At 37.5% G+C, this 21,707-nt stretch overlaps 1 protein-coding gene across 2 annotated transcripts in view; it reads right to left on the bottom strand.

The window, feature by feature from the left end:
- Positions 1 to 6,776: 6,776 nt before the first annotated feature.
- The window catches only part of TCP11L2 (t-complex 11 like 2), a 55,306-nt gene continuing 40,375 nt past the window's right edge, over positions 6,777 to 21,707 (bottom strand). For both annotated transcript variants that reach the window (XM_077168603.1, XM_077168604.1), the window contains exons 7-10: positions 16,734 to 16,921; positions 16,347 to 16,528; positions 13,311 to 13,483; positions 6,777 to 8,871 (exon numbers count right to left, since the gene is read on the bottom strand). In XM_077168603.1, the coding sequence (XP_077024718.1) occupies positions 8,642 to 8,871; positions 13,311 to 13,483; positions 16,347 to 16,528; positions 16,734 to 16,921 (773 nt within the window). In that variant the 3' untranslated portion in view covers positions 6,777 to 8,641. The remainder of the gene's footprint in view (positions 8,872 to 13,310; positions 13,484 to 16,346; positions 16,529 to 16,733; positions 16,922 to 21,707) is intronic.

Below are 21,707 nucleotides of genomic sequence, written 5' to 3'. Positions count from 1 at the left end.
GTCTTTCCACCTATTTAGATCTTTTATTTCTTTAAGCAATGTTATGTAGTTTTCTGTGTACAAGTCCTTTACATCCCTAGTTAAGTTCATTCCTAAGTACTTGATTCTTTTAGTTGCTATTTTGAATGGAAATTTTTCCTAACTGACTCCTCAGTTAAGTCATTGCTTGTGTATAGAAACATTACTGATTTTTGCACATTAATTTTATATTCCACCACCTTGCTGAATGTATTTATTAGCTCAAGTAACTTTGGTGTAGATTTCTCAGGATCTTCTGAGTATTGTATCATGTTATCTGCAAATAATGAAAGTTTTATTTCTTCCTTTCCAATTTGGATGCCTTTTATTTCTTTGTCCTATCTGATTGCTCTAGCTAGAACTTCTAGCACAATGCTGAATAACAGTGGTGATGGTTGTCATCCTTGTCTCATTCCTGATCTTAGGGGGAAAGCTTTCCATTTCTCTCCATTGAGTACAATGCTGGTGATCAGTTTTTCATATATTCCCTTTATCATATTGAGGAAGTTACCTTTGATTCCTATCTTTTGAAATGTTTTTATAAGAAAGGATGTTGAATTTTGTCAAATGCTTTCCCAGTATCAATCGAGATGATCATGCAATTTTTCCCTTTTGATTTGTTAATGTGCTGTATTATATTGATTTCTTGTGTTGAACCATCCTTGCATTCCTGGTATAAACCCCACTTGGTCATGATTCTTTTACTGTGTTGTTGGATTCAATTTGCTAATATTTTATTGAGAATTTTTGCATTTATGTTCATTAGGAGATTAGCCTGTATTTCCTTTCTTATTGCATCTTTACCTGATTTTGGTATTAAAGTGATATTAGCTTCATAAAATGAGTTAGGTGCAGTTCATTTTTCCTCAACATCTTGGAAAAGTTTGAGCAGGATTAGTGTTAATTCTTTTTGGAATGTTTGATAAAATTCCCCTGTGAAGCCATTTGGCCCAGGGCTTTTCTTTGTAGGAAGATTTTTGATAACCGACTGAACCTCTTTACTTGTGTCATGGTTAGGGACAGGTGTCAACTTGGCCAAGTTGTGGTACCTGTTCATCTGATTGGGCAAGTGCTGGCCTGTTTGTTGCAATGAGACGTTTCATAGGATTAGGTCATGAGCACGTCAGCTACATCCACAGCTGATTCCATTTGTAATCAGCCAAAGAGGAGTGTCTTCTGCAATTAGTGATGCTAAATGCAATCATGGGAAGCCTTTTAAGGAGGACTCAGAGGAGACAGATTCCATTCCTGCTTTGGCTGGTGAGCCTCTCCTGTGGAGTTCATCCAGGCCATCCATCGGAGTCATCAGCTTCGCAGCCTGCCCTGTGGATTTTGGATTCTGCGTTCCTACGGTCACGTGAGACACTTTCATAAATTTTATATTTGCAAGTGTTCCCTGTTGATTCTGTTTCTCTAGAGAACCCTAACTAATACAGCTTGTGATTGGTTTGTTGGGATCTTCTAGTTCTCCCTGAGTCAGTGTATTTGTTTGTGTGTTTCCAGGAATTTGTCTATTTCATCTCATTTGTCTATTTTGTTGGTCATATCTTTTCCCAAGGTATTATTACAAAAATACTAATGTTGCTTTGAATAGAGAGCTGGGCAATTAGGGAAAGGAAATTCCAACTGGAAATATGGGTGTGTCTTGGAATACAATCCCATTACTTACATATAACTGTGCTGTGGTTGCCAGATGAGAACGTGGCCAATGCCATGGATGGGGAGGGATGGATTTAGGAGGTAGGGGACATTGGTTAAGAGAGCAAGGAAAAGGGCAAAACACCAAAGCCGGGCCTAGAAATATAGGAAGAACTTTCGTTTACTGTTATTTACTCTTTACTAGGCATTGGAATAACCACATTATGCTCCTTGTCTGATTACGTGATTAACACTTGAGGGATAAGTATGATTACTCCCATTTGACAGGTTAGGAGAATAAGGTTCACATGAATTAAAAATTTTTCCCAAGCAGAGCTGTTATTTAAGTTGATTATTGCTTGCCCCCAGAGCCCATGCTTTGAATCACTCTATTATGATACCACATGGAAAGGATGGGGTAGGGGAAGATATTTCAAGCAAAGAAAAGTAGCCTGAGCAAAGGCATGAGGAATTTAGAGTATGTTATACATATTCTGGAAATTGAGTATGGTTTCATGTAAGGCTTGTCAAGGAAAGAGGCCATATATGAGAAGAGAATGGTCCATTGGGACTGGGTCATGGTTGGCCTTACTGCTCTATTAATGAAATTAGGCCTTTGTTTTAGAGGCTTCAGCAAGTAGATTCAAGAAATAAAAGAAAAGGACTATCCTCTATTTTTCAAAACCTTAGTACATGCAGATTGGAAAAAAATATATATGGTCTGGATTCCCATACCTGAGGAAATTCATAATAGAACTATAGAAGGCCAGAAGGAATGTTGGGCAAAATAATTAAGAATTCTTTGGTTTGAAAAGGCAAGAGTTGAGGGAGTAGTCATTGAAATGTATCATTTCACAAATGGCAAGGAGAGCATGAACGTGGCCAGAAATTTCTAAATACTGTAATCAGAGAACATTCTGCATTTTGAGCAAGAGTGGATAATCTAAAACATCTCTAATGGCCTGCCATGTCCACAAGCCTTTCTCTGAAAGCCTCATTTTGTATGAGGAGACTTTATATCTTTTCAAAACCCAAAGAGCCAAGAACCTGCTGAAAGCAGCCTTGTAGACTGAATGTAAGGGAACCGAGATTTTTGGCTAGGAGGTGGCTTATTGTGAGAACCCTCCCCAGTGTGGAAGAACAGAGGAAAGAGTCCATATGGACTAGCAAGAAACAGACCCAATCATATTCACTCTCCTAGGAAGTTTTTCATTAAGACACACCAAAAGGAAAGGCAGCAACAGAAAGCAGAATCAGAGAACAAAAGGCCAACACAGCATTTGGCAGCATCATGACAGTAAAGAGTAATCCTTTTGCTTGGCTGACCAAAGGGAGCCAAAACAGCAAGCAGTTAAGAGCACACATTCCAGGGTGAAATTCCTTTGGTTCAGATCCATTTACCAGTTCTGAAAGTTATTTAGCCTCTCTGAGACTCGCTTTGCACATTTGGAAGTAATAATAGAGCCTGCCTCGCAGGGCGTTGTGCTGTTACATGAGATCATTTATATAAAATGCTTAGGGCAGTCCCTGACATGTGGTAAGTTAAGTGTTTAATGGCTATTATGACTTTATTAATATATTTTGAAAGACAAAAAATAAATGATATTTGGGCTCTCCACCAAGCCTGCAAATGCTACTGCTGAGAGATTCCTGGGTTTCCTTTCTTCTCCAAAAACCTAACAATAAACCACTATAACCCATTCCCTTGAAATCTGAAAGAGGCTAACAGAGTGAGCTTAGAAATGGGAAGGTAAAGCTTCACACAGAGAATAGAGAACAAGAGGGTATAAGTTGATAATCTCAAGATATAGTTTAAAAAGTTACATTAAATCAAGGAGGATAAAGGCTTAATGGATTAGTGAATGAAATGAGAACATATTGGGTTTTGTCACTATCCTTCACAGTTGACATCAAGGTCAATAGCGGCAGCCTTCTACCTGCCCGTGAGCTTCTTTCTCAATGACAATATTGGACTTAATGAACCATGGGTCTGATGAGTTATATACTTAGATATTTGATCATCACACCTCATAGTAGTAAAACCCTTTGAAGCTTGAAAGATATTTAGGACTAATAAAGAATAGTTATTGTAATGTCTTCATTGTGCGTTAAGACTTTACAAACAATTTCAAATACGTTATCTCTTTTGATCCACACAAGATCACTCCAAGATCAGCAGGTAGTAGGATACATTTAAATTCTTTTTTCTCAGACCCAGAAACTGAGATTCAGAGAGACTAAAAGGCTGACTCGAATTCATTTAGCTATTGAGTACCAGAAGTGAATTCAAACTCAGGTCTTGTGACTTTCAATTCCATGTTACTGTCACTAAATGCATGGAAATTTTCAGAAGTAAATATCCTTAGAGGTAGAACAAGCCAAACTTTATATTTAGAAGGTTACAAGTCAGAAATGAAAAATACGTTGCATAAAAGATAGCACTCCCTATGCCCACAGCAGATTTTGTCAGCCACAGAATTCTTTTCTTCTTGTGCAGGATCTGGCTTCAAAATCCTTCACAACAATGCTCTGGAGAGCTACTACCAAAAAATCAGAGGAGAAACATGACTTCAAACTTATTTTCATGGAGAGAGTGTTCACTAAGTCACATTTAAGGAAACTGGAGGGATCTGGGGTTAAGACTTATAACACTGATATTCAGTAAACTTTTTCTTCTGGGCACCTGGATACACTACATATTCCTGCCTCCCTTGCAGGTGGCTTAGGCCACATGACTTAAGTTCTGGCCTTCAGAACTCTTTCCCTATCTGCTGACTGGAATAGAAAGGACCATGAAGATGTAGAGAAGAGCAGAACCACAAGATAGAGCCTGGGAATCTGAATGAGTGAATGGAGTAGGCCCCCACACCACACCCCATCCTTTGCTTTGGACCATAATTTGAGAAATAAGCTTATACTGGAGTCCCTAAAATTTAGCTCACCAATACAGTCCAATAAAAGTTGATTTCATGTGACTATGCCTTTTCTTAAATAATCTTTTAAATAATTCTCAGAGCCAATACACATACATTCATATTTTAAAGATCTCAGGAAAGTACACGTGGTGGCTTGGAGTTATATATGCCAGAAAAACATGTTCTTAATCTTACTCCATTTCTGTGGGTGTGAACCCAGAGTAAATAGGTTCTTTTGATAAAGTAACTTCAGTTAAAATATCCCAACTGAATTGGGATGGGTCTTAATCCTATTACTGAAGTCCTTTATAAGTAGAATGAAACTCAGACACATAGTGAGAAAGCCATAGAAAGAAGGCAGAAGTCAGTGGAACCCAGAGAAGCAAGGAAAAGCTGCCATGTGCATTACTATTGTGACAGAAAAGCCGAAGACCAAGGATCACTGGTAGCCTGTCCCAGAAAGCCACAGTCCTCTGAAAGAAAGTATCTTGATGATGCCTTGATTTTCAACTTCTCCTAGCTTCAAAACAATGATCCAATAAATTCCCATTGTTTAAGCCAACCCATTGTGTGGTATTTGTTTTAGCCAGGAAACCAAATCAGTATATTTTTAATGTAATAGTTTTGCTCTCTCTGCTCTCCAGAATACTCTTTTTATTTGGGAGAAATTCCCAATTGGGTGAACTTTGGGGAACACAGGAGTCTAAGGGCCAGCTATTTCCTCAGTCTGTCCCCCTGTAAATTAGAGCTTGGGAACTTGACTGAGACTCTGCCAAATGAATGCTGATATCTGCGACTTTAAATCTTAGGCAAATGATGCAAAGCAGGAAGGACAGTTGAGAAATCAATCTCTGAAGTCACAGCACTGAATCCATCTTGGCTAGATTTCTGGTTATATTACCTTAGCTCCTACCCATTTTCCAAGCTGGTCCCCCAGATTAAGTAGATTCTGTGAGGTACTTAATACCCACCCAATGAATTCCTTTTCTGCTTACATAAATCCGATCACATTTCTAGTGCTTGCATTATGTGCTCATGTGTGTGAATGTTCTAGCCATTTCGGTTTTGACAAGATAATAAAGTCACATCATACAAACGAGTCTTTTCAGAAGTAGGTCTGTGTATATGGCAGGCAGTTAGAAATGTTTTAGACTAATCCCTCTTGTTCAAAATGCAGAACGTTCTCTGATTATAGTATTTAGAGAGATATTTCCAAGACACAAATTTTTTCATGGCCTTCCACTGTTTCAAAAAATTCAGTGATTCTTTATCTCTTTCAAGACAGATAGGCAAAGTTTAACATGTCATCCAAGAACTGTTTTTATCTTTATTTCACCTCTCATTGCTGTCACCCTTCTTGAGGAGAGTGACTGCCTAATCATCTGTTTCACAACACCTAAGATAATCAGCACTTGGTAGATGCTGAATGGTGTTTGCTGACTGACCCACTGAATGAATGAATGTGATGATGTCTATAAGCCTCTGGCAATCCGCAAAAGAATCATTCTAGAGGAACTACAATGAAAGCAGTCTAATGTTCCAGCCCTGAGCTACTTAAAGGTGGTTTAGACAACAAAGAGACACTGGCCATCTTGAAATAATCTTTAATGTTCTAAAATTTATTTAGTGCACACAAAACGTGTTTTAGCAGAATAAGAATGAAAATATGTGTATGGAGTTTAATAAAATTTATATTACAAAACAAGACCAAGTTAAGAAAAGCTCAAAAGTAGACATAAACATTTAAGTAAAAAACAAATAAACAACATGCTAAGGGATAAGGCTAAAAAAAAAATCTTAATTTAAATATAGTTGCCTAAGTCCAAACTTGAGATGTTCAGATTTATTTTGCCACTTAAAAAATAAAAAGAAGCAGAATGCCCTTCATTTTAAATGCATTTAAAAAATATTTGCACATTGTTTTTCTGCTGGCAAGTGCAGCATAAACAAGTATATAAAAGAATACCAGCTGGATTCCAATCTAATAATGAAAAGCACACCACCCAGTCTTCCTGTTAACTATCACCAATAAATCATGCTATATATTACCTTTCTATTGTCAGACCCTTCCTACTTCCCATGTCCTAAAGTGAGCACAGTTGAAAGCACACCTTACTTCGGCTTAAGAGAAAATGAAAACAAAAGTCTCCAGCACCTTATGTTCTCTAAGCGTAGGAAAACATGGATATAAAACCCCATGAAATACAGGAAGGGAAAAAAATGCATAAGACAATTATGTGCTCTTCAATAGGATTCCACTTACACAACTGCTTAAATGGATAGAATAGCTGATTTAGGTATTGATTGTTAGGAGAAAAAAAAAGACATTCAGAATTTTCCTCAAATTTTGGCAGTCCTCCAAAACATTAAGGCTGGAGATAATTTATTCACAAAATCACTTTCTAGAACTTTATAAAATAATTAAGCAACACTATAATGGTGAAGGTAGTGGTAAGGAAAAAGAAGTTAGGGAAGAAAGGAACACTTTTTTACTTCCTAGACACTGCCCCCCACCACCAATTACTGAGGTTTCAATGTGTCCTTAGAAAGCAAAATAATCAAAAATATATTTTATGCAAATAAAGTACTTTCCAGATTGAGTATACCAAAACTGAACTGCTTCCCTTAATATTTCAAAAAATAGTATGTAATTCCAGGACAAGCAAGTTTCTCTAAAACCTCAATAATTAGTATCCAGCTTTACAAAGCTTGATTTACTGCTCAAGCATGGCAAAGATAATCACACATAGAAGAGCATCTTGGTTGCAAAGGGGTAAGGATTTTTTTTTTTTTTGGTATGGTGGGGGTCACATTTCATTTTTTTTTTCATACGACTATCCCGTTATTGCAGCACCATTTGTTGAATTTTGTTGTTGCTGTTTACATTGTTTTGTGTTGTTTTTGGGAAATGCATGGGCTGAGATAGAACCCAGGTCACCCCGCATGGCAGGCGAGAATTCTACCACCAAACTACCCTTGCACCTCTAGGCGTAAGGAATTTTTTTTTTTTTTTGCGTGGGCAGGTACCGGGAACTGAACCCTGCTGAGCCACCGTGACCCGCCTCAGGGATAAGGATTTAATTAGCACAGAAGGCATTTGCTAGTTAAATTACATGCTTAAGAAATCCAAAATTCAATTGTTCTTTTTTCAGATGTGAACTTCACTGAGAAGGGGATTTCCATGTGACATCTTGTTTTCCTGTTAACTTTCCTGCTCCTTCCTACAAGTAAACCACTTTAAGCTGGTTCTGCCTTACATAAAAATATTAAAATCTTATACAAATTTTATCTGTAGCCTGAAAAATGCAAACACATTTACTAAATTATTTGTGCAAAAATCGTTTCTCTCCAAGAGCAGGTTAAGTTGCATGAAGAAAGCAATTTCTAGAATAAAAATTTTAGAAGGGATTTGTTTAAACAAACAAGGGAGGTCTTATCTAAAATTTGTATACAACTTTAAAATATACTTCCTATATTTGAATTTTAAACAAATACTGACAATTGGTATTATAAAAGGTGATTTGGTAAACTTGTGGAATCTAAGAATTTACTAGGTAAGTTTCTAGTACACATTAATAAAATGTCATTGTATATTTCAAATACAATTATGCTTACTTCACATCATTTATTCAGAATGTCCACCCCATTGGCTATTTTTACAACCTTCAGACCTTTACGAAGTTGTACAAAAATTAAAAATCATTGGATTTGATAGTGACAAGTCAGGAAATTCAACTCCTGAAGGACCAAATGAATCCAGATATAAATGCTTAAGAAAACATTTACAAGAAGGCATTTATAATTAATTACAAATTGTGTGCTATTCATTAAAAATGTCTCTTTTTTAAACTTGAAAATGATGCAGAAGTAGGGTTTATATAATGTAAATGTCTTCAGTAATGCTACTATAACTGGAGTTACACAGATACAGGCTAACACTGCACCTTGGACAGACAGTACTGAGAATGTGCTGCATCTGTAATGCTGTTGGTTGGGAAGGGATGGGGTACCTAAGTGCTAGATTTCCAATCTTCTTATCCATTGTCAGTTTCTCTTTAGTTAGGAGGAAATTAAGCTTCTGCCTTCTCCACAGCTTCCTCACTGAAGAGCAGCTTTCGAAGTATATTTGCATAAAATGGTCCATACACTTGTTTGTTGAGATTCACAATGTTTGCATACTGAGATCCCAGCACTTCTAGCTCCTGTTGAATGACAGCAAGGCCTCCTGGTATGGGAGGCATGCTTTTTTGAGGGCTTGGAAGACAAAGCAGACTTTTCATGTACATCTGGATTCGTTTATCTGAAGGAAAACAAAAGATATCTTTATCTGTTCCATTATTAAAATACATAATTAAAAAAAATGAGAATAAGTAAGTGTGGTAGACTGATTACAGTATTTTTTCCTATTCTTTACCCCTTTCGGTATTCATGACTTTTGCAGCTCCTTTCAGCAAGGGCTGGAGTCATTTCCACATCCCTTGAATCTGAATCTGTCATGTGACTTGCTTTGGTCAATACAGAATGCGGTGGAAGTGCCCATGTGCCAGTTCCAGGCCCAGCCCTCATTAGCAATACTTGCATCGACTCTCTCTACCGGCCACTGCCATGTGAACAAGCTGGAGGCTGCTAGAGGATGAGAATCCATGTGGAGGGAAGCCCAGGTATTCCATCCAAAGTCATACTAGAACACTCTTTAACCAACCAACTCCCAAACACATGACAGAGCCCAGCCAAGATCAGCAGGGATATCTACTCAAGTCACAGCTGACCACAAATGCATGACTCCCCAACTAGACCAAAAGAACTACCCAACTGCCCCACAAAATAAATGTTTATTTATTGAGCTTTGGAGTGCTTTATTATGCAGCAACAGCTAACTGATAATGTAGAGTTCTTGGGGAGTGGACAGTAATATTTTACAAAAAAGTCAATACTGAATGTCCACAATTGTTGTTGTGCAGGTTAAAGCTGAGTTTGTTAACTGGCACTGCTAGTTGGGATAGCACAGTGTTTTTAAAAATAGAAGTCACTTAAAATCAGAGGATTTCACATTTTAAAAAAATCCAAATTTCTGGTCCCTCTTGATAAATCTAGACATCTGGCAAACTTGGGGTCCAAATGACCACATGGCAAGGGTGATCCCATGTCCATGTTTTTCCAGGACAGCCCAGTATGTGCCTATTGTCCTGACATAATTTAAAATATAATTTAAAAAGCATGCTTAAAAATGCCCTGGTTAGGACAATATATTATATGATCACCCATGCATGCAAATAGTCAGGAGACACTGAAGAAGGCCTATCCCAACAAGCACCATAGCTTTCTTTCTCACCGTTCTTGCTTCATTGCCTTAGTGCGTTTTATTTTGAGACTACTGCACAAAAAGCATGTGAATGTATAAATAATTAGGCTGCAACAGTAGTGGATATATAATTCTGGACAAACTAAATGTGCTACAGCCCATGCAGCCCAAGGACTTTTGCTGGCTTTGGAAATAGAAACCTCACAAATAAAGTTTGCTAAGGAGAAGATACTCCACTGGATACAGACAATTATAACATGAATGGAATTCTCATCTCCAATAACTTCTCCCCACAATCATGTATTCCAGCTGGAATGGACCTAGAACTCAAAGTCCCCAAACACAGAGACATCTGTCCCATGTTCATGTCTTAGAATTGATCCTTCTTACTAGAATGCCCTTCCATCTCACCTCATCTCTGCCCCAAATCCAAAGCATTCTTCACAGCTGGGCCTAAAATTACCTCCTTTCTGTGGCTCCCCCTAACATCTATCACCACATCATCATATCATATTATTGTTACTTGAGAATGTATCTATCTTCTTTCCTACAGTGAACTCTCTGAGGGTGACGGCTATGTCTTGTTTTATTTTTACATCCTTGGTCTGGCATGTGGCAAGCACATAATAAATACTGAATGAATTTAAGTAAAAATGGAATGAAAAAGGTCTAAAAAAATAAAAACCAAACTGAAACAAGGAGAGGCAGGGGAGAAGTGGAGACTGGAGAAGACAGACAAAGATGACTTGAGCCTTATCTGTAATATCTCAACAAGGACAAATTATTCATGTATTACATGTTCAATTGAAAATTAATTTTTAAACAAATAAATGGTTATAGGCATACAAATAATCTATAAAGCTAATAATCTATAAATAATTTTTACCCAGTTTTGGTACACACTTGAGAAAAATTGGTTTGAGAGTAAACTCCCTTTCTAATTCTTTTTTTAAAAAGGCTACAAGTAAAGTGGAATTATAGTCCTATTAGTAAATTAATTGCACATCAACTAAGTACAAAAGAAGGCAGAATATGGTACCCTGGTAAAGGGGCGGGAAACTGTGGTTAACATTGGTTGAGCTCCTCTTCTGTCCCAGAAATCTCTCTATGTACTAAATTTACTCTAACTCCTCTCCAGGCAGACAATTAAGTGTTAACTCTATACTAAATTTCCCTTTAGACTGTATGCTTGACTCTCATTCACCTCAGTCTATTTTCATCACAGACATGGTCCAAACTCTTTCCTGCAAGATCGTTTAAAGAATGAAACCCTTTCAAAATTGTTATTATGCCGACAAGTGGTTTTGTCTCCTCCGTAGACAAGTCAGTTTTTAGGCCAAGACTAAAGTGACAAAAGTGTCTGTTCAGTTAGGAACAGCCAAATGAAGTCCCTGCCAAAGGCATGCTCTGGGTTCCAGAGTTGAAGGAGAGACGCTGGAATGAGTCACTCAAGGTTGCTAGGGCAACAATACTTTGAATGAGGTTTTAAAAGAAAACGCTTTCACTTTGCAAAAGGATAGGAAAATTGGACTAGAGAGAATTGGGTGGACAAAAGTTGCTTTACTATATTTTAAGAGGCCACTTTGGGGTGCACGTCCTCACCACAGCTTTCTTTTGCCTTCTGACATTGCAATTACTTCCCTTATCTAAGCAAGGGTGCAGGGTACACTCTGACTTTCTGGCTGCCTAGCCAACAAGTGGCAGGACTCCAGCTCTAACTGCAGTGCCAATCAGAGCAGTTGAGCTCTGAAGTAAGACGGGCTAGGTAAGAATTCCAACTCTGTTCCAGCTGTTTCTATGACTTTAGGCAAGAGTTATGTAATCTCTCTACATCTCAGATGACTCTCCTGTGAAATGGGGATTCATCCACTCCACAAATATATTTTATGTCTTTGAGGAGCCCAGCAGGATACAGAGATATAGCAGTGAAGAAAACTATGCTCTGACGTTATGCTAGTGGGGATATAGCAGTATGTGGCAGGGATTGCTAGGCAATGTCTCTTATACACCCTTCTTCCTCTTAGGAACACAATCTCCCAGATATGAACTGGGAGCATGGATGTTCAGCTGGAGACCACATGCTGTGAAAACAGATGCATGTCAGCACATAAAGATTATCCAGTGAAGGGCTGTGGTTAAATTGTGTCCATTACTGTTATCACCTGTCACTTTTCAGCAGTAACCCCTTCTGCAGCCCACAAGCACTTGTATTCTTTGGGGGAAGGATCAAGGCTTTGAGCTACTTGTCACCTGTGAGGCCTGGATTCCCCAGCATTCCAAGTCTGCAGGGATAAGGAAGACAAAACCCATTTAAGAGCCTATTTTGGAATATTAGCATCTAATTCTGCACTTTCTTCCTTCTTTCTAGTCTTTATTCCTTACCTTCTATAGGAGACACCTGCTTATTGCCACACATCACCCTCTCCACCTTATGGCCGCAATATCCTGATTTTGTTTGTGGAAAACCATCTCTTCCCTATGCTCTGCCCAGTTGTTACAGGTAAACCTGACTCTACTCTGGCTCCAGGAATAGAACACATGTCTCAGGCTTAAGTTTTTCTTTGGCCACCATGACTGAATCGTGGGGTGGGTGATTAAGCAAACAGGGAGGAAGACTCCTTTTGTTTTAAGACCGGCTCAAGCAAGGAAAGATACAGGCTGGAGTTGAAGTCATCTTGCTGTCATGAGGGAAGAGTCTGCCTGTAAAGGAAGCCAGCCCAGTGGAAGGCAGTGCAGAGAGACGGAAGATGGGAAATTTGTTCTGGTGATGCAGTCTGAACTATAACTAAGCAGCTAGCTCTACTGTTGGTCTTTTCAGTTATATGAGTAAGGGTAATTTCTTTTGCTTTTGCTAGTTTAGAAGCTTAGATTCTCTGTCACAGGTAACAAAAAAAGTCCTAGCTGATACATTCTCCATTTCCCCAATTTACCAACACAGTTTAAAACTGATATTCACTTTCTTCAAAAAAAAGTACAAAAAGAACCCACCTGTTATGCCTCCAAGTTCCACAATCTTTTAATTCTTTGCCTCTTTAAGACTGACTAGGAAAGGGATTCAGCTCCTTTAGGCTTGTTCACAGCAGAACTAGTATGTACTTTCTGTAGATATATTGCCAGCTGTTTTGAATTGTTTTGTGGCTATGTTCTTGATTTAGAATGCTAAACCATGACTGGCAGCATCATGTTATTTTTTCACAGAATGTGTTAGTTGGATAGTAAGAATGAAGACCCCAAAAACATGGCCCTCAACTCCATTGTATATACCCACAGACACAGTGAGTCCAAGACCTTTGAAAACATTACTACCGTCTTCAAAATTTCAATTTTTATCCTCCAAAAGAAGCAGTTAATAGATTTAAGATTAAAATTTAACATTAGTCAAAATCAGTAGCCAAATTGGAATTGAAGCAGAAACCAATAAAAACATGAAGACCCACCAATCAAGGACCAGACAGGATTGTCTTCCTCTTCGATGCCTGAAAACTGACCTACAAGATTAGCTTGAACCTCAGCATTTAGTGTGGATAAACCTCTCTCCATCAGAGCCTTGTTAACCTCAACGTAAGTCTGAACACCAATAGAATTCAGAACTTCCTTCAATTTAAATGTCCTATAATAAAACATAAAACAGAATTTCATTAGGGACAGTTTTTGTTCATTAGGTTGTTAAAATATATATATATATGTATATATAAACTTATTTCAAATGTCTTCAAACAGAAGACAATAACCACTTCTATTAGTATGAAATAAGAAAATAATAACCCCACCCAACCATTAATCCTCATATATAGGAGATTTTTAAGCATTTAAAACAATTCAGTCGTGTAGAGTTTAAACAGGAAAGCACAGGCAGAAAAACGTGGTCCCAGAAAATAAGTGCGCAGCCTTATTTACATAAAAGGATATCAGAAAGGGAAAGAAAACACATAGTCACTTCCGAAAACAAATCCCTAGGTTCAAGTGAATTCATTCATAAATTTATCTTATGTGCTTGGAAATTGAGGTAGAATCAATTCATTAATATATGCCTAAGCAGTAAATCTATAACACCCTGCAAAAACAAGAGAGGAAGATATTCAGAAGCCAATGCTTAAGACAAATTGCCTAGAACTCTTTGTTCATCATGACCGAAGATAAGAAACTCCCTCTCATTATTGCTTTCAAGCAACTGATGAATAATCACAAACACATAAAGTCTAGGAAAGAATGAAAAGTAATTAGGGGTGGGTTTATTTAATAGATAAAAAAAAAAGAAGTATTTTAGAAAGGGCAATTGTTGGGTCCACACTACTGGGGAATGATTTAATGGGAATGATATCTCATTATCCAGAAAGTCTTTAAGATAAATCTGCAAAATGGAGGCGGGGGGGGGGGAAGGATGAGAGAAGAGCTCAATGACAGGGGACTATGCAATGCAATGAATTAGAGCATGAGCTGTGGTTGCTTGCGGTCCTGGGTTCAAATCCTGATTCTACCACTTATCATATCCTGACATACCACTTGCTACGTAACTATATTAGCTCTTAGATTGTTAGGTACATAATAAATGCTTTTTGAGAAGAAAAAGACAAAAACTAGTTATCACTACTATGATCATTGACAACTTACCACTATTATGATCATTAACAGCAATAATAAATAAATCCTTGGTGTTCTGCTTTGACGGGAATTTGCTACAAATCCACACAGGACACATCCTGTCTTATCGTACATTATTTGTGGCAAAATTTTTACTTACTGATATTTTATCCACTGCAAAACACTGCCCTACTTTCCTCTTACTTTTAATCAGTGAGTTCTGAGGTTAAAGGAAAATTTAATTTTAGCATAAGCCATGGTTTCCTATTTACAATAAAGAAGGTAAAACTCTTGCTAGTTTTTCAGATACTTCACCTAACTAAATATAAATGACATCTGAATCTATTGACTATATGGGATTACCTGCTGTTATATATTATGAATGCTATTACCTAATCTACCCATAATGGAGATAACTGAAAATTGACTGTATTCATTTCCTAACACAGAAGAATAATTAAACAAAACAATAAAGCCGCCAGATAGGCAGAACAATGAAAAAGCAGATGCTCTAACAATTGATAGTTATGAATAGCTGACTTATTGAACACTTAGTATATGCTACATAACTGTACTAAGTGCTTCATACAAATTACCTTAGGTTCTAACAACTCCAAGGTAGATACAAACATTATGCTCTTTTCACAAAGAAGGAAATGAGGCACAGAGAGATTCAGGAACTTGTGCAAGGTATACAGCAATTTGGTAGCAGAACTGACCCGAAAGCCTGTCCTCTAAGTAATCACTTTGCTATATGCTTTCTATTTATAGTTAAGCAGCATTGAGTGTTCATTAAAGGCTTAATAAATAAATGTTTCTATAAAGTAATGGTTACTCAGTGTGGGGAAATACTAGGGTAAGGCTGACAGCAATATCAGAGAAGTCTTCTTTTCATTGCAGGTCCTGGTACTGTATGTGAAATAAATGAGCCTGCAGGTTAACACCCAGAACAGGAAAAAAGAGTAGGGCCTGTGCGAGTTGGAAGAGAGCTTAGGCTTGGTTTGCCCTTTTCTTACTGTGCAACCCAAGGCAAATCCTTTTCTCCCTCTGAGCTACCTCTCAAAATGAGAACCTTGGACTCTATAATAACTTGGACTCTTTCTGTCACGTAATAGTCTAGTATTCTCTCAAGTTATTTATCTGTACTCTGAGTAATTGCTGGGGGGTGAGGGTTTGGGGCATGTTCTCACAGTGACAGGAATAAAGAGGACATGTCCCTGAAAGCACCTGAAAGGGGAACCAGCAGGAGGAGCTGAATCATATAAGACCCATGGAAACATCCGGCCATTGACCAAGATTAGGCATTTTCTGTCTCGAACCAGAATTTCCAATAGGAATGATCTAAATGCAAAATCTAAATGGATTCTACTATTCAACAAAGGTATGATACTGGGAGATGAATTTAGCAAAAACAAAATTTTCACTGGACTGGTATAATAGCTCTGAAGGACAGAGATGCTGTAACTTAATTTTAAAGACCTCAGAGCAAGCTGGATTTGTGAAGCCAGTAAAGAAAGGATTTCACTGCAGAAAAATGATAGAACAATTTAACTTGGAAGGGCTCTTTGACAGGGTATTCTAACCATCAAACCCAGTGGATTTCCTTTTTTTCTTTTCTTTTTTGGTCAAAGAAGAGCTCTAGCTTACACTTATCACAAATAATATTGTACTCACCCTGGCACTTGTAATGGAAAAGATCTTTCCCTTCCTATGAAAGGACATGTAAGCCTTCAGAGATATTAAAAGAAATCAAGAAAAGGGAAGTGTAACATACGCTTCTCTACATCACAGTCCTGAATATAACATCCAGATGTCCACAGTTATTCATGTTCCCTGAAACACATGCAGAGCCTTAATAAAATGGGGAGCACATGCAAACGTTGGGAACTTACTCTTTGTTCATGCCTTCAAGTAGAACAGCTGAAATCCTTTTTAACCTGTTTGCAAGCTCAGGTAGGCCTTCTGTAATAGCACCCACCATGTTGTTGGTAATTAGGGACAGGCAGGCAATAATTTTCAATTGATTCAGTTTTTCTGTCAGTTCCTGAAGACGTGCTCCATCTGTCATGAGTGTCTAGCGTATTTATTTAAGATGTAAAAACAGAAAGGAAGCTCAATACAATGAATATGTAAAATAAACAATGTAATATCCAAATTCCCATTTTTATCTGATTTCAGCAAAGTCATTAACCACATGCAACAGAGAGACCAACTGATTCACAGTTAGAATTTAAGAATTAAGATATCAGAAAACTTGGGGGAAGAAAAAAATCACTCACCTCTGGTAATTGTTTTTTCTGGTAATCCCACTGTAATAGTTTCAAGAAACTGTTATTTAGCACCAGTGTAGGGCTCACACTTGGCCTGGAATTACTTTCAGCCCCAGGAGTTAAAGCAGTCTCAGAAAGAGAAAGTAACTCTTCATCTACAGATTGTTTTATCCATTCTGTAGTTTGATCAAGAGCACCTAAAAGTAAAGAATCCACATATTTGTCCTATAACAGATTGAGACCTTCATTTGTTCATTCTACATGAAAAATAGTCAGGTACTGGGCACACACAAATAAAATGACATAGCCACACCCCTCAAGGAGCTTGTAGTCCAGATAGGGAGACAGACATGTATATTATAGCAATTATAACAGAATATAATGAATGTAAGAAGGCACAGTGGGAGTGCAGGGAGCAGAAATTGTCTAGGAAAGTGATACTTGAAGGTAAAATGCAGACAACAGGAAAGGGCTGGCATTCCAGGCAAGAGGAATCATCCATACAAGGCCTCTGAAAAGTCAGATAATATGCACATTCTGGACACTACTAGTAAATATATTTTACTGGCCCATAAGGTACTAGGGGAAAGACAGTAGAGGCAGATGGCATGGATGGGTAGATAGAAGCTGGTTTAGGACTGGCTTTGTGTTTAGCCAGAAAAGGTATTTTGACTAAAGGCATTGATTATTAAATGTATTTGTGTCCTGGACCCCTCAGAGTTTCTGATTATAGCTATGCATCTCTCAAGAGGTTTACATGTACATGGTACAAGCAATTTTCGTTTTATCTTATCAGATTCATGGACACAAAGTTACAAACACCATTAATGGAGACTAGAATCTTGAATAATCTTTTTCAACATGGAAGAGAGACAATCTAATAAATAGGTTAGAAAAAAATCACTCTGAAAGGAGGGCTGGATCAGTGGGAGGAGAGTAGCTTGCTGCAATTGTCCAGGCAAGAAAGTGAATGAACAAAGGCAATGGAAGTAGAGGAAGTGGGGCAAGGTAAAGGTGAGAAGTATTTAGGCAGAGCACCCAAAGGTCTTAGTGATCACCTAGATGTAGGAAGTGAGAAAGAAGGATTCTAAGTTGCTTCCCAGATTTCTAACTTGGAGAGCTAAATGAATGTGCCATCTGTCAAGACAGAAGGGCTCTGCAATAAATTCTTTCTCTGACCTTTCTAAGGCCAATTACCAGTCTCTTTCTTGGAGGTGCGATCTAATAAGCTTATCTTTTTTTTTCTTCTTTTTTTTAAACTTCTCTGTAGCATTGGAGGATCAGGCCCTCTGAGTACATCTACTTTGAAACTTTTCCTTCTCTTGGTTTCTGCGACTCCACTCTCTCCTAGTTTCTTCTAGCTGCCCTTTTCTGTCTCATATCTGGGTTCCTCTTCCTCTGCCTGGCGCTTAAATGTTGATATTTCTTAGGGTTCTTTCCAATCAACCTTGTTTTGTTATTCTTCAGTCTCAATGTACTATCTTATTTATTTCCATGGTTTCCAATTCCATCCATATTCCAAAAGACTACCAAATCTAGACGTCCAGACCTCACCTCTCTCCTGAACTTCTGATTTTCTCATTTGTAAAATGTGTGGGCAAGTGTGAAAAAAGTCACTGAATGCCCAGCTGGGAGCAGATGCCTAGTAGCAAACTGCCACACAGTGTTTTCATCATACAGATACAGCAGGCATAAATCTCAAGACTGTGGATAACAGTAAAATAATAAGGAAATGATGAGTTTTTGGCATTTATTTACCTTTGCTTTATTCTGTTTTATTTGTTTTCTTTGAACATATTTTTTTTATAGAGATACAATAATTTCATGCAATAAAATGCTCACTACTTAAATTTGGTGAGTTTGGACCAAAACAAGATATATACCATTACTATAACCCCAGAAAGTTCCCTTGGCTCCCTTTCCAATCAATTTAAAACCCCTGCCCCAAATAATTTTTGGCGTCTTTCTTCACAGATTTTGTCTCTAGAACTTCATATAAGTGGAGCCACACAGTGCTCAGCATGATGTTTTTGAGATATATTCATGTTGTCCCGAGTATTTCAGTTCGGTCTTATTTTGGGGAGCTTTTTTATAACTTACTTTTTTAAAAAATATTTTTATTGTAAACAACAAACATATAAATATTCTTGATATGGTTACAATCAATGGCTCACAATATCATCACATAGTTGCATTCATCATCATGATTATTTTTTTGAACATCTGCATCTCTCCAGCAAAAGAAAAAGAAAAAAGAAAAAACTCATACATGCCATACTCCTTACCCCTTCCTCTCACTGAGGGAGTATTTCAATCTACTCAATTTATTTTAATCTTTGTTTCCCCTATTATTTGTTTATTTCTTATCCATATTTTTCACTCATCTGTTCATATGGTAGATAAAAGGAGCATCAGATACAAGGTTTTTACAATCACACAGTCACATTGTGAAAGCTATATCATTATACAATAATCTTCAAGAAACATGGCTACTGGAACACAGCTCTACAGTTTCAGGTACTTCCCTCTAGACACTCTAATACACTGTAAACTAAAAAGGGGATATCTATGTACTGTATAAGAATAACCTCCAGGATAATCACTCTGTTTGAAATCTCTCAGCCACTGACACTTTATTTTGTCCAATTTCTCTCTTCCCCCTTTTGATCGAGAAGTTTTTCTCAATCCCTTGATGCTGAGTCCCAGCTCATTCTAGGATTTCTGTCCCACGTTGCCAGGGAGGTTTAAACCCCTGGCAGTCATGTCCCATGTAGGGGGGGGAGGGCAATGAGTACACTTGCTGTGTCGGTTGAGAGAGGCCACATTTGAGCAATAAAAGACATTCTCTGGGTGTGACTCTTAGGCCTAATCTTAAGTAGGCTTAGCCTATCCTTTGTGGGGATAAGTTTCATAGGGGCAAACCCCAAGATTGGAGGCTTGGCCTATCAATTTCATAGGCTTGATGTTGAGTCCCAGCTCATTCTAGGATTTCTGCCCCACACTGCCAGGGAGGTTTACACCCCTGGGAGTCATGTCCCACGTAGAAAGGGGAAGGACACTGAGTATGCCAGTAGCCTTGATTCTTGAAGAACACTGTATAACTGTATAACTTTTATATTGTGACTGTGTGATTGTGAAAACCTTGTCTCAAACACCTTTTATCCAGAGTATGGGCAGATGAGTAAAAAACTATGTTCATGTCTTTTGCACATTTTGTAATTGGGTTGTTTGTCTTTTTGTTGTTGAGTTGAACAATCTCTTTATATATTCTGGATACTAGATCCTTTCCAAATATTGTCTCCCATTGCATAGGCTGCCTTTTTACTTTCCTGACAAAGTTCTTTGATGCACAAAAATGTTTAATTTCGAGGAGTTTCCAATTTCTTCCTTTCTTCAATGCTCGTGCTTTGGGTGTAAGATCTAGGAAACTGCCTCCTATTACAAAATTTTTAAAGATATTTCCCTACATTTTCTTCTAAAAGTTTTATGGTCTTAACTCTTATGTTTTAGGTCTCCGATCCATTTTGAGTAAATTTTTGTATAAGGTGTGAGATATGGATACTCTTTCATTCTTTTGCATATAGTTTCTTTGTATAGGTCTCTCCAAGCACCATTTATTGAAGAGACTGCTCTGTCCCAGGTGAGCTGGCTTGACTGCCTTATCAAAGATCAATTTTCCATAGATAAGAAGATTTATATCTGAACACTCTATTTGATTCCATTGGTCAGTGTATCTTTCTTTATGCCAGTATCATGCTGTTTGACCACTGTAGCTTAACAACATGCCTCAAAGTCAGGTAGTATGAGACCTCTGACTTCATTTTTCTTCCTCAAGATATTTTTAGCTTTTTGGGGCACCCTGCCCTTTCAAATAAATTTGGTTATTGGTTTTCCTATTTCTGCAAAATAAATTTTTGGAATTTTAATTGGTATTGCATTGAATCTATGAATCAATTTAGGTAGAATTGACATCTTAACTATATTTCATCTTCCAATCCATGAACACAGTATGTCCTTCCATTGATTTAGGTCTTCTTGATTTCTTTTAGCAATTTCTTGTAGTTTTCTTTATATAGGTATTTTGTATACTTAGTTAAATTTACTCCTATATACTTTATTCTTTTGGTTGCAATTTCAAATGGAATTTTTTTTCTTGATTTCCTCCTCAGATTGCTCATTACTAGTGTATAGAAACACTACAGATTTTTGAGTGTTGAATTATATATATGAGTGCCACTTTGCTGTACTCATATATTAGCTTTAGTAGTTTTGCTGTGGATTTTTGGGGGTTTTCGACATATAGAATCATATCATCTGCAGACAGTGAGAGTTTTGCTTCTTCCTTTCCAATTTTGATGTCTTCTATTTCTTTTTCTTGTTTTATTGCTCTGGCTAGAACTTCCAACACAATGTTGAATAACAGTGGTGACAGTGGACATTCTTGTCTTGTTCCTGATCTTAGGGAGAAAGCTTTCAGTCTTTCCCTATTGAAGATGATGCTAGCTGTGAGTTTTTCATATATTCTCTTTATCATATAGAGGAATTTCTCTTCTATTTCTATCCTTTGAAGTGTTTTCATCAAGAAAGGATGTTGAGCTTTGTCAAATGCCTTTTCTACATCAATCGAGATAATTATGTGGTTTTTCTGCTTTGATTTGATATGGTATATTACATTAATTGATTTTATGTTGAACCATCCTTGCATATCTGGAATAAATCCCACTTGGTCATGGTGCCTGATTCTTTTAATGTGCTGTTGGACTCAATCTGCAAGAATTTCATTGATGATTTTTCATCTATATTCAATAGAGAGATTGGTCTGTAATTTTCTTTTCTTATATTAACTTTGTCTAGCTTTGGCATGAGGATGATGTTGGCTTCATAGAATGAGTTAGGTAGCTTTCCCTCTTCAATATTTTTGAAGAGTTTGAGCAGGATTGGTACTAATTCTTTCTTGAATGCTACGTAGAAGTCACTTGTGAC

This window comes from Tamandua tetradactyla, chromosome 7, assembly GCF_023851605.1.
Source record: "Tamandua tetradactyla isolate mTamTet1 chromosome 7, mTamTet1.pri, whole genome shotgun sequence".
In the NCBI taxonomy this organism is placed as follows: domain Eukaryota; kingdom Metazoa; phylum Chordata; class Mammalia; order Pilosa; family Myrmecophagidae; genus Tamandua; species Tamandua tetradactyla.
This window is presented reverse-complemented; position numbering and strand designations above follow the sequence as displayed.